Genomic DNA, 21,189 nt, shown 5'->3' with positions numbered 1-21,189 from the left:
CATCTAATTTTCTTTATCAACCGTCCGGTAAAACCAGACTGACAATGCTGCCTATTCATCGTCTTGCCTCTTCTCTTCGACGGAGAAACCTTTCCAAGCACTTCTGCTTGCTTCTTCTCACTTACCATTACCTTTTTGTTGTTGTTCTTCTGCTCTTCTGAAAACAGAAGAAAACTCTATCTGCTTCTCTTTCTCTCTCTCTATTCTTTGTTAGTCTAGTGGGGTTTCACTTTACTCTCGTATTCTCATTGCTGTTCTTTTGGGGGTTATTATTTTCCTCGGTTATGGATTTGAAAAAGCTTGTATTTTCAGAGCAGTTTTCTCATGCTATCTCTTCAAGGAGAAAGATAATTTCTGGTTTTGGTTTGGATACAGGGTTTCACTCTTTGTTCTTTCAGTTATTTTGCTCAGCAACCCATGAGTGTTGTAGTGGGTTTTCTGAACTAGGTCCTATTTGGCTGTGAGTCTGTCACCTTATAGATTTTGTTTCAAATGAGTCTCTGAATCTCTTCTGTTGTCCTTTTATCATTGTCCCCTTCTCTGCCAAACAACAGAGAGGACATATTATAGGAGTTCATAAGTCTATTAAACCCAATGCTTCTTTCTCAAAAATAACTTCTTGTGACTGAAGAACAAGAAGTTACTCAAAACCACAGGATTTGAAGTAACTTCTTGCTACTCTTGCATTCCAGTGGGTCTTGATTCCTGAAATCTTAGCCACCCACAGGATTTGAAGCATCTCTCAATTCTCATGTCTACATTGTGACTGAAGAACAAGTCAGTAGTAACTCAAAACAATTGTCTTGGATCAATTGGCTGAGAAATGTAAATCTGAGAGCTGACCGACTTAAAACACCACAAAAGGCTGTATTGTCTGCATTTTCATAACCTGTCACAACCAGTAGCTCTAGAAGTGCGGATAGTGGCAATGACTACGCTTCCTGATCCTACATCAATGACTCCGGAACCAAGTCCAATTCTGGAAGTACATTTGCTGCAACAGTGACACTCCACAATCCATGATTTCCTTCAGGTTCTCGATCAAGTCCATGTGGCCAATGAAGCCAAGCACCAATTGGTAATCCAGAACCTGCAATTAAATCGCAGATCCAAAAGTCCGTTACCTTATCACACCTCGTCGAATCCAAAGCTGTTACATTTTGGAATGGAATAATCCCAACAATTTCCAATTTTTCCACCTCCATCGTAGACAAAGTTACAAACTTTGGTTAAATTCCGATATCCAATTTCCAACCTCAGAGTTCGCATTGTTCCCGAATCCCTATTTCATCCAATTCCAAACCCACTTCGTCTAATTTATCAAGAACCCTCTGCGTCTGCTGAAGATTCAGGTTAAGCAACCGAAGAAGATTATGGCATGCTTTCGTAGAAGCTCAGGCTTCAAGACCCATAGAGACGAACTAGTTAGACCCTCCAGCCTCAACAACTGCTTACAAACTTTCCGATCGAAAACCCCAGTTAAGAACCAACACCAGTGAAGGATGGAGATCGATCCCTGGTACGCCGATAAATACAAGTCCAGAAATAGCAAACCGACTAAGAAGTAAGAACTGGGTCTTGATTGGATCGAAAGAACAGATGTAATCATTCCATTTATTAGAGAGAGACGGCGATAAAGTTTCTTTAAAAGGTTGCAACGGGTCCCGTTCGGAGAACTAAAAATCCTTCACCTTCAATCAGTCCGATATGCCCGATCAACGCGCTGAAACTAGGGTTTTGCTTGGATGTTCTTGGCGGGTTGGTGCACGTTGGATTAGAGAAGCCAGTGGAAATTGCTTGCTTTCCGGTGTTTGGAGGTTTGCTAGAACTTGAAGCAGCTGTTTGCATTTCTTTCGTTTTTTAGAGAAAGAAGATGATGAACAGTATCTAAGGGTAATTTTGATATTTTTGAAAGTCTTAAATCCCATATGAAGTCGCGTAATATACATAAATGGTGGTCCATTAACGGTAGGTATTAGATTGTCACAAAATGAAAGTTTGGGTACTATATTGTTGGGTTTTAAAATTTTCAGGTACTAAATTGGCACTCAGCCTAAAATATAGGGTACCTATCGGGAATTTTCCCTTTAAAATATACACAAATATGTGAGCATACCCTTTGTAGTCTCATTTCATTTCATACCTATATTATGTCTATATTTAGAAACAATAAGAAGTTGAATTAATGGATAGAAAAGAAGAGCAATTAATATATAGGGAAATTTTCACTTTAGTACCTTGAACTTTGAGGGTAGTGTCAAGTTAGTATCCAAATTTTTAAAGGTGTCACTGTAGTACCTAAACTTTCAAAAAGTGTCAAGTTGGTCTTTACCATTAACTGACCGTTAGTTATTTGTTGAAATTATCAAAACTACCCTTCAAAAGACTACATTGTTTATTGCCTTCTATCTTGAGACTAGATTGATAGAGGTGTTTGAGATTCTAGACTAATGAAGTCATTGTCTTCTACCTTTAGATCTGAAAGATATTATTGTCTAGTTAGTTCTTTGCTTTCGATTATTGTTTCCCTCTATCATATTTTATGTTTTTTCTCTATTTTCTTTGAAGATAACCTGTTCAGTCTCAAAGTAAAAGACATGAATATTGTCTTTTTTTGAAGGGTAGTTTCGACATTTTCAACAGATAATTGGTGGTCAATTAACGATAGAGACCAACTTAACACTTTTTTTAAAGTTTGGGTACTAACTTGACACTATCCACAAAGTTTAGGGTAATAAAGTGGAATTTTTCCTAATATATATTTTTTCTTTTTTAAATTTTAAGTATAATATTGAGAAATAAAACTAGACTGCAAATATATCAGATTGGATTTGGATTGGGGCTTATCCAAATCTACTCCAAAATCCAATAGATCCAAATACAAATTGATATCTAACGAATACATAGAGAACAACTATATATCAATTTTCTAGAAGGGGGTGTTTTTTTTTGGATTTTGAGAGGGGGGAAAGTTGGTCAATGGGATTTTATTTCCCATTGACCAAGAATCCCATGTTCTTTTTATTTTCATGGGTACCACTTACCCGAGTAAGTGATGCCCATCTCCTAGATGGATAAATAACCTTCCCGCCTAGGGGGAAGTTGCCAACACTTGAATGGGACAAAAATGCCCCTTTTAATAATGGATTTTTATGACTAAAATAGTCATTACCTTATTTACATGAGAAATTAAAGAACATGGGTAAATGCACTTACCCAGGTAAGTGTTTTCCAGAAAAAAATTACCCAGGTAACTGCATTTACTCAATAAATAACTTATCGAAAAATGAACATAGACAAAATAGGATCATTGTTATCAACTTACATAAATGTGAAAATGATTCTATTTTGACTTTCATTATTTTTTAAAAGTTTTTTTTTTGGTAATGCTAGGAGGAACTACCCAAAACGTAGGTAGCTCGAACCCAAAAATTACTAAAACAAATAAACAAAATGACACTGGGAAAGGAATGGGGATTAAAGGAAAAATGGAGCTTGAGAGGGAGAAAGGGTTTGATTCGCCAAGCTCAAAACCATAGACGATAGCAAAGATTGTGGATTCATGAATCATGATCTCTGATTTATCCATACCCATCTTACTCCTTTTCAGAAAGAGAGAGAGACCTCCTCTTCTTTCTTACACATGTATATATTTATTTTAAATTAATTCATTAAAATCTGCATGGGTCTTCATTATCTCTTATAAAATTTATGTTTACTATCTAATAAAATCATTCTTATTAGAAAATTGACGCTTAAACTCAAAATCAGGTTACATAAAATGATGTTTCTGATTGTAGTCATGTTTCAAATACTAATGTTTATTTCTGATTTGTTCATTGTTATTTTTTAATAATATTAGATGTAAATCAATGTTTGCAGATTTTTCCTTAGCTTAACTTGTTTGACACATTTCATTTTCACCGCTTTAAAAGCATGCGTGTGCAAAAAGGTTGAATGCAAATTTTGATTTATTTTTGCTTTTGACTTTATCTTATTTGTTTGTGAAAATAATAAGAAGTAAATGGCATGGTCCCACCTTATATGAAAGAGAATGGGAGTAAGAGGATGGTTAATTGCTGGGGATAAGGTAGGAAGAAAGATGGTGGGATCACCACTTTATATGAGAGGGAATTGAGGTAGGATGAAGGTGGTGCAAATTTTGTATCGGTTTCTGAGATGCAAAACCTATATTTTCAGCGAGTGAGACAAAAAAATAATAATAAAAAACACATTTTGTATTAGATAGGAGCACAAATCATAGTTACAAGAAAGCAAATATAAAACTAAACTAATTAATTGCAAAATTTGTATCTGGTTCATATTTGCACTGCCAACAAATAGAGCCTAAAAAAAGTTCCATTTGTATCGATCATTAAACTTTTTTATATAATATTTTAATTTGTTTATTTATGTAAAGAAAATTTAGTAAGAAATATATTTTGATTCTATATTTTTTTATGATTGCTAAAATAAACAAAACATAAAACAAACTCAGATGAGAAGATAATATGACAGAGAAAATAAGATTGTTGTAATTCTATAAATGATAGAAAAAAAGACAAAAGTTTTTTTTTTTTTTTGGAATTCTAATCGCTAAAAACATGAATATAATGTTTACCATCCATTTTGGAATTCCCTCCATACGATCATCACACAAGGGTTTTGATACAACTTACAAAGGGTGGTTATTTTCCCCCAAACGGGGCATTAAACAAACAAAGCTTAAATGGATAGAAAGGGTTATCATAGTGAAACAAACAAAGCTTAAATGGTATTAAAGTATTGAAACGAACAAAGTGCCACATGGATCATATCATAATTTTGCTATGTGGCATATTTTATTATTTTTATAATTATTTATTTATTATAGAAAACAATTTAATATTTTTTGTTAATTATTTAAGTATTTCATTATTTTATTTAGGTGTTGTTTGGTAAATCTTTTTAGAAAGATCTTCTAGCAGCCCAGATGGCCAAAAGATATATTGATCTTTTGGGGTATTGTCTTTAAAGACAAAGATCATTTGGTAAGCAACTCAGTTTGCTGGGCTTTTAAAAACGTGTTTAGAGGTTATGTATCATGCAAAAGACCAGAAATCTTCATTTCAAGCTTCACAAAATTTGGCGTTTTTGGTCTTTTTGGGTCTTTCTACCCAAACGCCTTCTTATCTTTCCAGCTTTTGATTATCAAATGGAAAAAAACTGAGTTTTGATCTTTTGAGTTTGTTGAAGCCTAGAAGAATGTGCGGAAAGACTTTCCAAACGCCGCCTTAATTTTTCATTAATTATTTAATCATTTTCTTTATATCGATTGTTTTGTTATATTTTATTAATTATTTAATCATTTTATTAGTAGGCTAACTATTTTTACATTTAATTAAAAAATGATTAAATATTTATGCATTTTCATACATTTTGATGATATTTTAATTATTTAATCATTTTATTAGTTGTTTAATTATTTTTACTATTAATTCAACATTTTATATGACATATGTTATTTTTCTTAATTATTTCAATAATTTTTTTATCATTTATAATTTTATTAATTATTTAATAAATTTTCTAATATGTTACTTTATTTTTTATTTAATATTATTATTGGTAATTATTTAATGAGTTTATTAGTTGGCTAATTATTTACTATTAATTTAATGATTTATTGTTTTTGTAATGATTTATTTTAGTATTTAATTATATTTCTATTAATCGTAAAAGGGTGTTACTAGGGGTGCTAATCGATCGTTTTGGTTTGGATCCAATTTGATCCAAACCTTATCAAATCGGATTTGGACGGTCTATTATAATTATTGGATTGGGCCAATCCAAAATAAATTGGTGCATATTCTTATTGGTTTGAATTAGACCTAAACCAAATTTCCAATAATCCAATCATGAGGCCAAACCCTTGTCCAATTTGAAATTGATCAAAATTGAAAATAGCATAAAATCACTTTTATGAAAGTACTTTTACGAAAACATTTTATAAAAGCACTTTTATAAAAGTACTTTTATGAAAATTATTTTTATAAAAGTACTTTTATGAAAGCACTTTTACAGAAGTAGTTTTATAAAAACACTTTTGCAAAATCACTTTAATAAAATTTTTATAAAAGTACTTTTATGAAAGCACTTTTGTAAAAATACTTTTACACGAAAGCACTTTTATGAAATCACTTTTACAAAAAAACTTTTACGGAAGTACTTTTATGAAAGCACTTTTATAGAAGTACTTTTATGAAAGCACTTTTACAAACGTACTTTTACATAAAAGCACTTTTATGAAATCACTTTTACAAAAAAAACTTTTACAGAAGTGCTTTTATGAAAACACTTTATTAGAAGTGCTTTTATAAAAGTACATTTACGAAGGCACTTTTATGAAAGTCTATGGAAGTACTTTTTAAAAAGTGATTTTATAAAAGTACTTTTACAAAAGTGCTTTTATATAATTTTTGATATTTCATTCAGTTTGGATTGGATCCAATCCAATCCATTTACATTTTAATGGATTGGATTGGATTTGGTTTGTATATATTAGATTTGGACTGGATTGGGTCCAGTCCATTTATGAGTGGACTCACATTGAACTAGATTGGGTTGGACCAAATCTGTCCAATTGACACTTCTAGGTGTTACATGATCCTCAAGTAATCCCAAAGTGAAACACTTTTAAAAAGCACAAAGTCAAGAATATTGACTTTGGTGCTTTTACTTAATTTTCGAAACTTAGAGGTCGTTCGGCTTGTCTTTTTGGGAAGATCTTCTTGTAGCTTTGACAGTCAAAAGATGCATTGAGCTTTTGCATTAAGATCTGAGCAGCCTAAAGCCTATTTGGTTAAGGCGAGTCTGGATCTGCTGACCACGCTTGTATGACCACATAGCTGACCACCATATGAGAAGATAGCACATGTCCATACACGCAAAACACTTTGGCATGTGTGGGGAACTAACGGAGGGGTGTTAAGCCCCACCGTTAGCTCCCAAAAAAATTTCAAACTCAATTTCAAAAATAGTTTTCTCTCTTCTTCGTCCTTGAACCCCGTCTTTGTCTTCAAATACTATTCATCTCTGAAATCTTAATCACCATCTCCTCATTTATCCTTCATTTTTGTTTGAACCTCATTCTCTCTCTACGTCTCTGAGCTTCTCTCTCTTTTTCTTTGAGCACTGCTCACCGTTTAAAAATTTAAAACCCTAATCACTTCTCTGAACCTTATCTTCCCAACTTGTAATCCGATTATTTCCAGCATTCACAACTACCATCGTATTGCTCTCATTGAAGCTACTACAGGTGAGTCTTTTAATGAAAAAGATTTTATGCTCTCTAAAAAATGTTCTATTTTTTAAGTTAATATTTTATATCACTTGATGGTTTCATATTGATTTCATCGAACTGCTCTCTAACTTTACATATCAAAACAAAAAGTTATTTCTCTTAGTTGATCCACTTTTGTATTTAAATTGTGGTAATGCAGTAATTCTAATTTATTGATTACTGTTAAGAAGTGTTCTAGCTCCTACTTTGATTTATTATTTTTAGTAGCATTAGAGTCATTTATTTGGAATTTTGAACAAGTAGAAACTTGATTAATTCTATGAGAAATTACATAATTTTGGAACAAACGGTATGTTACTTTGCACAATTAGTCACGTAGTGGGTTAGCCTAGGCGATGAATGAATCAACTTTCCATGTGCTCTCATAATGGTTAATTTAAAAATTTGAAACCATTATAGTATCTAAGGCCCAATTTGGAAAGAGTTCAAATGCAAAAATGTACCGTACAAATACATAAAAAAATCATACAAAATACAAGATTTTGCACTCTACATATTTGTATTTGTACTCCTTCCAAATGGAGCCTAAGGAATGAGGATCTCAATTTAGATCTAGAAATTGGTATAAAACCTATTCTCATTGAGAAAATATATTAGGATGAATTTGGAGTGGTGGCTTGGTAAAAGTGTTAGTGTTGAAAAAGAACAATCACTCAAAACATTCATTCCATTAGAGCAATAAACCATGCTAGTAGTTTGTTTCTAACACACCTTTGGAGTTTTTTCATAATTAAAGCAACTTGTAATAAGTAAGTATACTTTAACAATCAAAACTAATATCACTCAAAGCTCACAAAATGGATAGTCAATATGATTCCATTCCAACTTAGTGATCTAAAGTCACCTTAACTACATTGGTAATATAAATTAACTGCCATACTTTATGAGCATATATTTGAAAATCTACTACTTTAAAACCACTACCATTATGACAAAAACTATATGCTTCCCAAACCGCTTTCATAAAGTTGTTCTCTAATACTGATATTTCCTTCTCAAATTGTTTTAGAACCTCTTTCTTCAATCCACTTTCTTATACTGGGTTCATTTATCCATCTATTTGTTGCATGTGCCAATTCAAACACCTAATCAAAATTATAAGGGATATCCCATCCAAAATAGTTATATTTTCTACTTGCATAGATGAAGTACATTTTGTCTTTTATTATCACTTTTATTGGATATCTTTGGTGTAACATTTGGCTTGTGTGGACAATTGCAATGATGGTTCACATATTTCAGCACACATGCTTCAGAACTTGAAGAAATCTGACTTGTAAGCACCACTTACAAATATTCTTACCTGTTATGCAAAATAAAAAAGAATAAGATACAACTTAAATTTTAAATATGAATATCTTCTACAAATGCCACATATCAAACTAGCATATGCATTGTTGTTTATTTCTAGTTCAACTTGTTCAAGTTTTAGTTGGATTAGATAAAGCAACCATGGGTATACTAACAGATCTAGTAACTAATAAACAATAGTTTTGCCTATATTATATACTCATACATTATTTTCTTCTTGGCACAAAACTTTTTGAACATGATGTTGGATGGATAGGAAGTAAATGTTTCTCAGAACACTATGATTAAAAGTCCCTATCTCCTCTTCTAGTGCAATGTTTCTCAGAGCACTTGGGTAAATAAAGTCATTGTATGAGAGCTCTCAATCGATTGGAAATATACACCTAACTAGTGGATCTGTTGTTCTCTGGGTTGAGATTAATGTAAATCTTGGGCATATGTTTCAATGCAGATATTGGTGTTGGTCGGTTTGTGAGCCATCCAATTAACCAGTCTAGCATTTCCATTTAGAATTAAAAAAGAAGAAATAAGCGAAATGAGTGTTATCCATTAAAGAAATAACAACAAGAGACGTCTAAAATCCAACAAAATAAACTTAGGGAAATTGGCTTACTAGTACCCTATGCTTTCAACTAGAAACAAATAGGGGGAATAAGGTATAAGTATAAATTAAACGGAGAACTTAGAGAAGTTTTGAAAGACTTACATGTAATAGCACCAACGAGAGTAGAATGATGGTAGTTGCAAATGTCGGGGATAATCGGATTCCAATAAGTTGAAAATCGGATTACAAGTTGGGAAGGTAAGGTTTAGAGAAGTGATTATGGTTTCAAATTTTTAAACGGCGACTAGTGTTCAAAGATAAAGAGAGAAAAGTTCAGAGATGCAGAGAGAGAATAAGGTTCAGAATATATTCCAAAATGCAGAGTTAGAGAGCAGTTCGATGAAATCAATACGAAACCCCCAAGTGATTTAAAATAAAACATTTTTTTAGAGAGCAGAAAATCTTTTTCATTAAAAGACTCACCTATAGTAGCTTCAATGAGAGCAATACGATGGTAGTTGTGAATGTTGGAAATAATCGGATTACAAGTTGGGAAGATAAGGTTCAGAGAAGTGATTAGGGTTTTAAATTTTTAAACGGTGAACAGTGTTTAGAGATAAAGAGAGAGAAGTTCATAGACGTAGAGAAAGAATGAGGTTTAGACAAGAATGAAGGAGAAATGAGGAGATGGTGATTGGGATTTCAGAGATGAACAATATTTGAAGACAAAGACAGGGTTCAGAGACGAAGAAGAGAGAAAACTATTTTTGAAATTGAGTTTGAAATTTCTTTGGGAGCCAACGATGGGGCTTAACACCCCTCCGTTAGTTCCCCACACATGTCAAAGTGTTTTGCGCGTGTATGGACAGGTGTTATCTTCTCATGCGGTGGTCAGCTATGTGGTCATACAAACATGGTCAGTAGATCCAGACTCGGTTTAAGGCATGTCTTTCCGTGCATCTTTCCATCCAAAGACGAATAGAAAAAAATTGCAAAAGTTCCATTTGGAGCTTCCCGAAAATTGCCCGATTTGGGCTTTTCACGTCTTTTTGGCATATCGACTATTGGCGGCTAAATCTGCCGCAAACCAAATAGAAAAATACCAAATCACAGTCTTCCAGACTTATAAATGGCCGACAGACTGTGCAAAAAGATGCACTCATGCACCAAACGGGGCCTTACGCCAGAAAACATAGTTATCCGAAGGCTATGGATACCTTTTGGGCAACGGTTATCAAACATAAAAGTTTGTCAAAATGTTCGTCTAAATTTAGATGATAGTTTGTCAAACATGAAATATTGCTTTGTCTTTTAGCTATTAAAATAATTAAAGGATATAATGATCTATCCAACATCAGTTTTAGCCATTAAGAAACTCAAAACATCCTTGACGAAGCTATAAGCTTTTCGTTTCAGCATTTACAGTTGTTATGAAACACTAAACAGCCCCCAAGTATTGGATTGCGGGCATTTCGTTATTCAATGAAAAAGCCCCTTAACCAAAATTCATCTTCTACCCACAAGACCTGACCCACACCTACTAATGTCTTATTAACATTTTCGATATTTGAGTAGGTAGGTAGGTGTGAATAGGATTCTTGTGGAGATCTGAATTCCCCCAGCTAAGCTCGCTCGCCGGTGTATTGGCTGGTTTGTTCCAATCTTAACGTGGAAACAAATCTCACAATCAGTAATTTGGGAAAAGGGGTAAGGAGGTAGAAATTTAGAAAAGCATAAACCTATTAACCTGATCTTTTTTTTTTTTTAATATATTTATTGGAAATTTGGAAGGCAGACATAATATGCGGCTTTTGAAAAAAACGAACAAGGAAACAAATAAACAAATGACAATAGGGCGTTGGGTTGGTGCAGGTGGCGGTGAGTGGGAGAATGCCAAATTGTCAATTGACCAAATTGACCAATCCTAATGCTTAAAGTGTACACTAAAGACCATCTCCTCCGTCAATTGTGTTTGATAATTGAGAGTAGAGACTGATTTTTATAGGCATTCACGCATCACCTTCATTCATCAATCAACATCCTTACCATACAAGGACCAGAGTGTAGATACTGTATTTGACCATTGATTTGAGACGCTCGCTGCTGGGTCTTTACTCTTTCTGTCTTTCGGTGCCACCCAAACCCGTTGAAAATGGAACACAAGCTGAAGCAGCAATAATATATTAATATCGAAATTTAATATATTTTGCATAATTATAAATATGTCCTTTACCAAACATTTCAGGCCCCTCACCACTCAACAGTGTAACAGTACTGTTCTTGGCTTTGGCGGGTTACTACTTACAAAAAAAGTATGAAATGTTTGACTTTTGAGTATGGTTGAAGTCAAATTCTTCCATTGCTTCTGGTTTTATAGCTACAGAGACATCATCACTGAGAGAGAGGGAGAGAGAGACCTAGAAACGAATACCGAATACTGAAGGTGGCAAGTGGCAACACCATGAAAGCATCCATTGCCATACTACTTGCTCTATTCTTGTATGACTCTCTTAACCATTCTCAAGCTCTAACTGGACCTCGGCTCAACAACTCTACGGATTTTGATGCTCTCCTCTCTTTCAAATCCCACATAACTCATGATCCCTACGGCATTCTCCACACCTGGAACCCAAACACCTCGTTCTGCAACTGGGAAGGAGTTCTATGCAATCCCAGCAAGCAACGAGTTACTGGTCTCGCCCTCGGGAATCTCACTCTTGCCGGAACAATCACCCCTCTCATCACCAATCTCTCTTTCCTCCGCCTAATCGACTTGCAGAACAATAGCTTCAGCGGTTACCTTCCAACAGACTTGGGCAAGCTCTTTCGGCTAGAGACGCTCGTCCTAGCTTCCAATGTCATCCATGGAACCATACCCTCCTCGCTTAGCCTCTGTTCTAAGCTTCGGCTTCTTGATTTGTCTGATAATCAGTTTCACGGGTCAATCCCACCAGAATTAGGTATGCTATCCAACCTTCGAGATTTGAGTTTTGCAAAGAATAACCTTACGGGTTCAATCCCTTCTTCCTTTGGAAACCTTTCCTCTCTTAACAACCTCATCTTTCTCTCAAACAATCTACAGGGATTCATTCCAAATGAATTAGGTCAGCTCCGTTTCTTGTTACAATTAAGCTTAGCTGATAACAATCTCTCAGGTGAGATTCCTACCTCTCTATACAACCTTTCATCTTTAATAATCATGAGTTTGGCCAAGAACAGGTTTTCAGGTCATTTGTCATCCAATTTGTTCTCTACTTTACCCAATCTAGATACCTTGTTTGTGGGTGGCAACTTGCTACAAGGACCAATCCCCGCATCTCTCTCCAATGCTTCAAGCCTGAAACGACTTGATCTCTCATCCAACCAATTCACAGGACAGGTTCCCCTGCTCTGGAATCTTCCAAATCTTTTAATTCTGAATCTTGAGATCAATGGTTTGGTAAGCAACGGTGAAAACGGATTGGATTTCATCACCTCATTGCAAAATTCCACCCTTCTACAAGTTTTTTCTGTTGCTACAAACCAACTCACTGGTCCTATTCCCTCCTCGATAGGTAATCTCTCAACTCAGCTTTCTCTGCTAGTAATGGGTGAAAATCATCTTCAAGGAAATATACCAAAAGAAATTGGGAATCTACATAGTCTCATAATGTTGTCTACAGAATCGAATTCCTTAACCGGGAACATTCCTTCTACAATTGGAAATTTGCAAAATCTGCAGCAACTTTTCTTGGAGATGAACAGTTTGTCGGGGCCCATACCTGAATCTCTGCAAAACCTGACAGGGCTGTATGAATTAGGTTTGAGTAGAAACAAATTAACAGGCAGAATCCCTTCAAGCCTTTCAAATTGCCAGCATCTTCAGACTTTGGATCTCTCTCACAATGAGCTAAAGGGAGAAATACCTAAGGAGATCTTTGGATATCCAAGTTTAGGGTTTCTTCTTAATCTATCATGGAATTCTCTTACTGGTTCTTTGCCTTCAGAAATTGGAAATTTGAAAATGGTACAAGGTATTGACATCTCCAAGAATAAGCTATCAGGGACAATTCCAACTACAATCGGGCAGTGTTCTAATCTCTTGTATCTTGATCTGTCCAACAATTCTTTCCTAGGTTCAATTCCCGATTCAATGGCCAACTTAAAAGGTATAGAGTATTTGGACCTATCATCCAATAATCTATCTGGCTCCATTCCATTGTCTCTAGCTTCCCTCCAGTTCCTTCAGAACTTGAACCTCTCTGGCAATCATCTTCAAGGAAAGGTACCCACAAGAGGTATCTTCTTGAATTCAACTGCCATATCTACCACCGGAAATTCTGAGCTCTGTGGTGGTGCTCCTATACTAGGGCTACCTGATTGTGTTGTCACTGAAATGCATTCTAATAGATGGAAAACAAAGCTGGTCGTAGGACTTGCAATGGGTTCTGCGGGGCTTTTCATACTCATGGCCTTGGGTTTCTTCTTGCTGTTATACAGGAAGAGGAAGCCAGAACTCAAGTCTACAGATGCTGAGATCATTTCTTTTGAGGATCCCCACAGATTATATACATATTACGATCTCAGAGCTGCAACCAGTAATTTCGATTCAGAGAACCTAATCGGAGAAGGGAGTTTTGGGTCTGTTTACAAGGGAGTTCTTAGTGATGGAACTCCGGTTGCTATCAAGGTTTTTAACATGGATCAGCATGGAGCCTCCAAGAGCTTTCTTGCTGAGTGTGAAGCTCTGCGGAACGTTAGGCACCGCAACCTTGTAAGGATCATGAGTGCATGTTCAACTAATGACTTCAAGGCATTGGTTCTGCAATTAATGTCAAGTGGAAGCTTGGAGGAGTGGCTTCATCATACAAGAGGGTGGGGGATTGAAAGGAGGTCCCTAAATATACAACAGAGGTTGGAAATTGCCATAGAAGTTGCAGCTGCAATGGAGTATTTGCATCACGATTGTGAAGTTCCTGTGGTGCATTGTGATCTCAAACCAAGTAATGTCCTCATGAATGAAAACATGACTGCTCATGTTGGGGACTTCGGACTTGCAAAAATGCTTCATGGGACTGCCTCAAATCATCAACAAAGCAGCAGCACTATTGGGTTGAGAGGATCAATTGGCTACATTGCACCAGGTACTTGTTTATAATTGAGTTATTTATTTGTTTTTTCATTCATCAAGGGTCACTTGTGGTTATCATACCGTACTGTCATCTTGAGTTGCAGAGTATGGTTTGGGAGGAACAGTGTCAACCAAAGGTGATGTTTACAGTTATGGGATGCTTCTGCTTGAATTGTTCACTGGGAAGAGACCAACGAACGAGATGTTCAGTGGGGGACTGAAATTTCAAGAATGGGTTAGGACAGCATTTCCTGAACAGGTAGTGGAAATCTTAGACGTTGAATTGGTGGAAGATTGTAATCTGTGGAACAAGGACTGCTTGGTTTCAGTCATCAACATTGGTTTATCATGTGCAAGTGAAATCCCTGAAGAGCGACCAAACATGAGAGATGTGTCTGCAATGATCAAAAGAACTAGGAACTTGCTTACTAATTCTAATAATAAAATTTAATTATGTAAACTCACTTCTTCAAATGGGTCAGAAAGATATGACTCGAGAGTATGAGATCAATTCTTGTAATTAATCCTTGGATTGCAAGTCATTTTCAGATTTTCTTCCGCGCGCTACTGGAAATGTTCTGCGTTGCATATGCATCAACGAAGTCATCGCATTGGTGATTCGGCAAGTAACTCACGAATCATTAACCGATAATTTACGTAAGATGATCAAAACTCAACTGAAAAATACAGACAATATGCAATTTAACAAACTGATGGATGCAAGAAAGCGAGTTCAATTTGAAATACAGTCATAATGACTTCAATGTTCCCGCCGGGTTGACCCAACAAGTTCAGACTGTAACTGCAGGGTTACATCCACAATATTCTTCGGTACAAGTTCTTCTCCCCAGAGCGAATGAGTACTAGGACGAGTTTTGAGCTGAAAGTAAATTTGCTTGCTTTCGTTACTTGTTTTTTTGCTCAATAAGAAGTAACTGTAGTGATTCTCGTGTATTCAAACTTAAAATTTCATTGTTACTTCTCAGGAGCACAAGGATCACCAGTATTGGTTCTCTGGAACCATACCAAACTCCATGCTCGATGGATCATCTTTTTACATTTAATTTACAAGACTAATTAACTCTGTAAACTCAAGGCCAACAGACTATTTTCTTTTAATATCCTTCCGATACTCAACTCCTAAGAACTAAGATATCTCGCTGATAGTGCATCTCCAATGCTACGAACCCAGTGGCGGTTGGTTGAACGGTGCTCTAGTTCTAGTATTCTGCATAAGTGGGACTGTCACACTCGGCAATATCTCTTGCTGCACCCCCATTATCGACAGTCTCTCCAAGCCATTTGGCGAAATTGTAGTAGTGTGGCAGTACAAGTTTTGGTTATCTAGCATATACAAAGGAGGAAGCTGAGCATTCATTTCACTATTGATGATCTCTACAGTGCCAGTAGTAGTACTGGCTTTCACTGCATGTGACAGATTATGATCGAACAGAGGCTGGTGGTTGAGACCATACTGTACATCCATGGTGTCTCGTTGTGAAGAAACTTGGAACCAGTTGGCCGTTTCAGTAGTTGTTTGAGCTTGACAACTTGGACGACTAACAGGCGTGGCATCATTAGCAAGGCATGCTACTTGATTCCCCAGAAATTCTATCTCCTCCTTAAGATGAGCCACCTGCAAATAATTGAAGTATAAACAACTGATGAAGCTTGTATATATACATGTCCAGAGATATCATTTTGATTGTAATTAATGTAAGCGTAAGAAAGAAGATGAGAGCAAAATAACCTGCTGCTGGAGCGCTAGGATATGTGCAACACAACCATATATAGGATCTCCCATACGAGCTAGTGCTTCATAGGAGATGGTGAGGGCCGCTTCACTTCGGTTGTGCACTGGGAGGTGCGACAGTAGCTTGGAGACATTGCTCGCTCCAAACACCTTGTGAACCGCGGCAAAATGATTAGCTCCCTGTTCGTAACAGAAGTAAGGAGCGAACACACATCCACTGCTGCATTTTCTCCTCAAGAACTTGCATGCTCCACATGATGATGATGATGATCCAACTCCTGCCATTGTCCTGGACCTTTGATTAGAAAAATGCTTATTGCCTACTAGAGTTGTATCTTTATATATACCATCCCTAGAGGCTAGAGCTAGAAGTGCCTGATTTTAATGCTAAAATTTCCTTTTCCTTTTTTATAGAAGAAGGAGCATTATATTACTGCTTTAGCCAAAAAGTTAGTTCTACTCCCGGTGGGTCTCCTTGGTGGCCTACATGGGTCATTCTCAAAACAGGTAACCTTTCCTGATTCATGCCTAAAAAGGGATTTTTATTCATTGAGATTCCTCACAACCAAACAAGAGAACTGGATGCAACATTCAAGCAAGAAGTACTCAAAACGAGAAATTATTGCTCCGGACTAGTATTTTAAACTCTCCACGCCTTAAATCATCAGCATTGTCATCGCCTAGGAAAGTACAGGGCTCCTTTTCCCTTTATTTGGTAATTATAACAGAGCTCATGCCCCTATAGCAATATAGAGTGCAATGAATTGAAAAAGTATGAAACACATATAGCTGATGATCAGAGATTAGAATGTTAGCTAGCTAGCAAATCAAAGCTATTCTAATTGAGTTTTGAAGACGATTCAAGTTCATCCTCCCCCTTAAGTAAGATCATGAGTTCATTAATGTCTGGAGAATTTAAGTATACAATGACAATTAACAATCCCTTCCAAAAAAAGTGACTATCAACAACTGAAGGTTTGATAGAGTACTACAGAAAAATTATGTACAAGAGCTTACATATTACATACACCGACCAAATGGTTAGATTGATACGTATGTTGCAATTCTGTCATACTTGGGACTGGACCAAATGGTTAGATTGATAGAATTGGGGGCTGACATCTGTATGTGTTAATGTGTTATACCCCCTGATATTTATTGTTCCAAGCTTACTTTGATGTACATGAAATAGCTTTGAAAGATGACTTAGGACCATTTTAATCTGTCACCCAGTCACCAAAATGGTTGTTTATTGTCTGGTCCCAGAATGACAACATTGGTTTATTGTGCAATTATTCAAGTCAAATGAACATGCCGAATCCTGCTCTTTTAGCTAACAAATAACAAACCTTTCTACTGCTTTGCGCAAGTTTCTAAGTTTAGGGATCGGATAGAGGAAGAAGAGGGTTTGGTTCATAATGTCTATTTGTCTAGGAATATGTCCAATCCCCATAATTTTGCACTTCTACTCATAGTTTAATAGGGTGGAGCTGTTGGACATTAATTAACAATATGGGGTTGATGGTCATGGTCATGGACCCCACCCCCTCCTGTGTCCAGGAAAAGAAGGCTTATTCAATTCATCCGGAAGGAAGAGGAGAGAGTTCTCCATGGCCATTAACAACAGTTTATGGCTTCTGGGTACCCAGAGGATTGCACATTCACTTGAATTCTTTGGAGCATAAATTCACTGCAGAATAACGGAGAAGAAGACAGGAAAAGGAGTGAACAAGAAGCTTAAAGTTTCATTTCACTAATTAGACTTCTTTCTTTCTGTCATTTCAGAAAGGCTTTTATATTGACTTGAAAAGCATGTAGATATAGAGTTTTGGGAGGATGGGATCCTTTCGAGTTTAACGATGAAAATGTCATTCTTCATCATTCCTTCAAATATTACAAGAGTGCAAAAAGAAAAAGGTCCTTTCTTGAACTCTAATAGCGCATGTATTTCCTACAAACTCAATTCTACAATCCTCTCTACTAACCCAATAAAACAATGCTACCAGTACCTAAACCTCTTTTGAGTCTTTAACTTTGCAAATAACATGGACGGTGTTATTACCCCTCCGTTAGACATGTATTCCTTAAAATAATATGCATGATTTTGCCTCTCTCTTCTCTGCTCGATGTTATCTTCGGCCCATGGAATGCCTACAAAGATAAAACTGAAGTGAAGATGGGCGTCCTTGACCTAATTGTGAGCTCAGTGGAATCACAAAGGAATTCCAAGATTTACTCAATGGAAAGGCAAATCACCATCAAAGATCGATTAAGGGAGGTTCTGGTCTGAAAGTGAGCAGAACGAGTTTCATAATAGAACTGTTATGGTTTGGATTCTAGGCTTGGAATTAGTTGTCTACTAGCCTCCATATACAGTGGTAGATTTCCATTCATAGGAGGAGTGAAGTTTGGGATGACCGGTAATGAACTATTTTGCCTTGTTTCAGTTGCAGAAAACAGAGCAATAGTGTCTATACTCGATTGAGTTGCAAAAGCAAAGAGGATGAAAATGGAAGTAAAAGCAAGAAAAATAAGGGGATGCCTACCTTTTCTAACCTGTTCAAAAACAAGTTGTTAACAAGATTGATGCAGATTCAACATAAATTGGAGCTGGGATTTCCATACATATTGAATAAGAGATTGACTTATATTTGAAGGGTTTTGAGAGGTTCAGAAGGCATATGAGATGGGATCGTCATAATTAGCATATATATAATGAGATGATTGTAGTGAGAAAAATTGTGACGTTAGGTGACAAAAATTTGTTGTCCGGTGAATGTAACAAATTCCGGAACATCAGAAAGGAGAGGGTGAGGAATTACAAAGAAATTGTGCACAAGGAAAAAAAAGAATTTTTTAAGAAAAGATGTCTAACAGAAGGACAATAACACCTGTTAACTATTTGCACAAGTTAGGATTCTAAAAATGTTTAGAGACAGGTGGCATTGTTTTATTGGGTTAGTAGAGAAGATTGTAGAATTGAGTTAATAGGAAATCCGGACTGTCTCATTTCATACCCTTAGGTGTAATTCATTCAGTGCTGAACTGAAAATAAAGCAAGTTCATATTTGTTCTTGTTTCAATCTTGTAACTAGTGAATGGGAGCGTGTTAATTGAATCATCACTCCCTCGTAAGGTGTAATGGATCATTTATTATTAACATTTGCACGCATTAAGTGCTTATGCATTTTGAGGAAATTGATTGTTCAAGCTTGTCTTTTTAGCCATTAACCTATGTGGATCGAACCAAACAGAGTATAAATAGATGGCTTTTTTTTTCTGAAAAATGGGGTGTTCATATAAATAAAGAAATTAATAAAAAAAATCAACTTAACCCATGCAAATTAAATTAAGGGATTATAGCAGTTAAAGGCAACTTTTGGCACTTAATATCAATAAAAGTAATATATTTAAACAAATGGATTAACTTTTTAAAAATAATATCAGTTAAGGGCAAAAATACCGTTCATCATCTTCTTCTTGCAATCCATTCATCGCCGCCGTCCGTCGTTGCCAACCGCTGCTTGCCGTCACCTTCGGCAACGTTGCCGGAGGTGGGCAGTGGCAAAGGTGGCAGTGGTGTTGGTGGGTGGAGGTGGCGGCGTAGGGTAGAGGAATGACCACCAGTGCTGCCGCCGCCGCCTCTGTCTCCTCTCACCTCCGGCAACATTATCGGAGACGAAGGCGGAGGTGGCGGCATTGGGCAGAGGAATGATCACCAGCGCCGCCGCTGCCGCCTCTGCCTCCACCCACCTTCGGCAACGTTGCCGGAGGGGGCGGAAATAGGAGGAGGCGCCTATGAATGGATTGCAAGAAGAAGAAGATGAACAGTATTTTTGCCCTTAACTGATATTATTTTTAAAAAATTAACCATTTTTTTAAATATATTACTTTTATTGATATTAAGGGCCAAAAGTTGCCCTTAACTGCTATAATCCCTTAAATTAATCTTCATTTTCAGCAAGGATTCAGTCATTATGGTGCAACAAGGTTGAGTGATGAGGCAGAACTAAAAAGGGGTTTTAATTGTTTAGTCCACCCCTAGGGTGGAACTAAGATTTTTAGGGGTAAACTGAATCCTAATTATGGATTGATACCAAATCCACATACAGGATGTGGTTTATAGGCGGGCTACTAGTAGACTAGGAGGTGGTGTAATTTCAGCTGAGGGCGAGTTGTAATCCCAACTTGGGATTGGGGGCATTAATTAATGTGTGAAGAAACGAGTAGGGTATCAAATTGGTTCTGTGAGTGGGCTTGCCAAGAAATGATGGCACTGTCCCATCGCGGGTAATGTCGATACATACATTCTGCAGAACCACTAAGAGCCAGGGCCGGATCTGCTCCTCACACCTGGCGCCTCACACGCACATCCTATCATGCATTGGGAACATCTCCCGTACTTATTAGTTATAATTTACAGGAGAAGATATTCCCAATACATGGTGGATGTGCCTGTGAGGCGCCCATTTGTGAGGGGCAGATCCCATCACCCAAGAGCCACCTTCTTGAATTGTGGGACTGGAGAGTGGAGACTGGGGACTGGGGACTGATATTCTGTTTGGATGCAATTCTACTCTCTTTGTCCTTCACCATTTATAAATTCTTAGGTTGTTAATTCGATGGGTTCCATACTTCCATCCGCACGCATTTGTTTCCTGAGGGTTCAATGTCCTTTCTCATGCCAAGGAAGGAGTTGCCATGACTGTACGTTTGTGTATAAACATTATTTATTTTTGGGGCCAGGGCTACTAAAAACAAGGGGAAAAGAAGAGGAAAGAAAAACAGAAGATTCTGGAACTGAACTGAAAAAGGACTGCAAGCACGGACCAACTAAAAAAAGCAGGTTTAGAGGTATCCAACTCTTTAACCTCACCACACAACCACCAAAAGGAACTCGCACTGCATGCGTGCGAATCTATTCTTGGATCATGTCGTACTTTTCTTTGGAGGAAATATGTCCACAAAACTACTTTATATGTAGGATATCTTTACAAACTTTTATAAATGTGCGTACATCTGGTTTGTTTTTGTTTTTTCAGGATGGGGCTCTTGAATGCAAGAATGGTGACATATCAAATAGCTTGAAACATTTCTTAACCCTGATTGGATGATTCAGATTCATCTTG

General features: G+C 36.6%; 2 protein-coding genes across 4 annotated transcripts; one reads left to right on the top strand and one right to left on the bottom strand.

Moving 5' to 3' along the window:
- Positions 1–11,580: 11,580 nt before the first annotated feature.
- On the top strand, positions 11,581–14,761 carry LOC104597340 (putative receptor-like protein kinase At3g47110). 2 transcript variants are annotated; one of them, XM_088897267.1, is made up of 3 exons: positions 12,018–12,157; positions 12,280–14,320; positions 14,412–14,761. In XM_088897267.1, the coding sequence occupies exons 2-3, from the start codon at positions 12,397–12,399 to the stop codon at positions 14,756–14,758; spliced, it is 2,271 nt and encodes a 756-aa protein (XP_088753393.1). In that variant the 5' UTR covers positions 12,018–12,157; positions 12,280–12,396; the 3' UTR covers positions 14,759–14,761. The 2 variants fall into 2 exon arrangements, with proteins under 2 accessions (XP_010257114.1, XP_088753393.1); XM_010258812.3 differs by having other exon boundaries at positions 11,581–14,320.
- A 57-nt stretch (positions 14,762–14,818) lies between these two features.
- On the bottom strand, positions 14,819–18,883 carry LOC104597121 (LOB domain-containing protein 29-like). 2 transcript variants are annotated; one of them, XM_088897268.1, is made up of 3 exons: positions 18,607–18,883; positions 16,058–16,349; positions 14,820–15,943 (listed from the first exon to the last, which is right to left on the bottom strand). In XM_088897268.1, the coding sequence occupies exons 2-3, from the start codon at positions 16,343–16,345 to the stop codon at positions 15,488–15,490; spliced, it is 744 nt and encodes a 247-aa protein (XP_088753394.1). In that variant the 5' UTR covers positions 16,346–16,349; positions 18,607–18,883; the 3' UTR covers positions 14,820–15,487. The 2 variants fall into 2 exon arrangements, with proteins under 2 accessions (XP_010256834.1, XP_088753394.1); XM_010258532.3 differs by lacking the exon at positions 18,607–18,883 and having other exon boundaries at positions 14,819–15,943; positions 16,058–17,751.
- Between the last annotated feature and the right edge of the window lie 2,306 nt (positions 18,884–21,189).

This window comes from Nelumbo nucifera, chromosome 2, assembly GCF_055504915.1.
Source record: "Nelumbo nucifera cultivar China Antique chromosome 2, China Antique-T2T, whole genome shotgun sequence".
Classification (NCBI taxonomy): Eukaryota; Viridiplantae; Streptophyta; class Magnoliopsida; order Proteales; family Nelumbonaceae; genus Nelumbo; species Nelumbo nucifera.
Note: the sequence above shows the minus strand (reverse complement) of the source record. Positions and strands in the feature narration are given on the sequence as shown.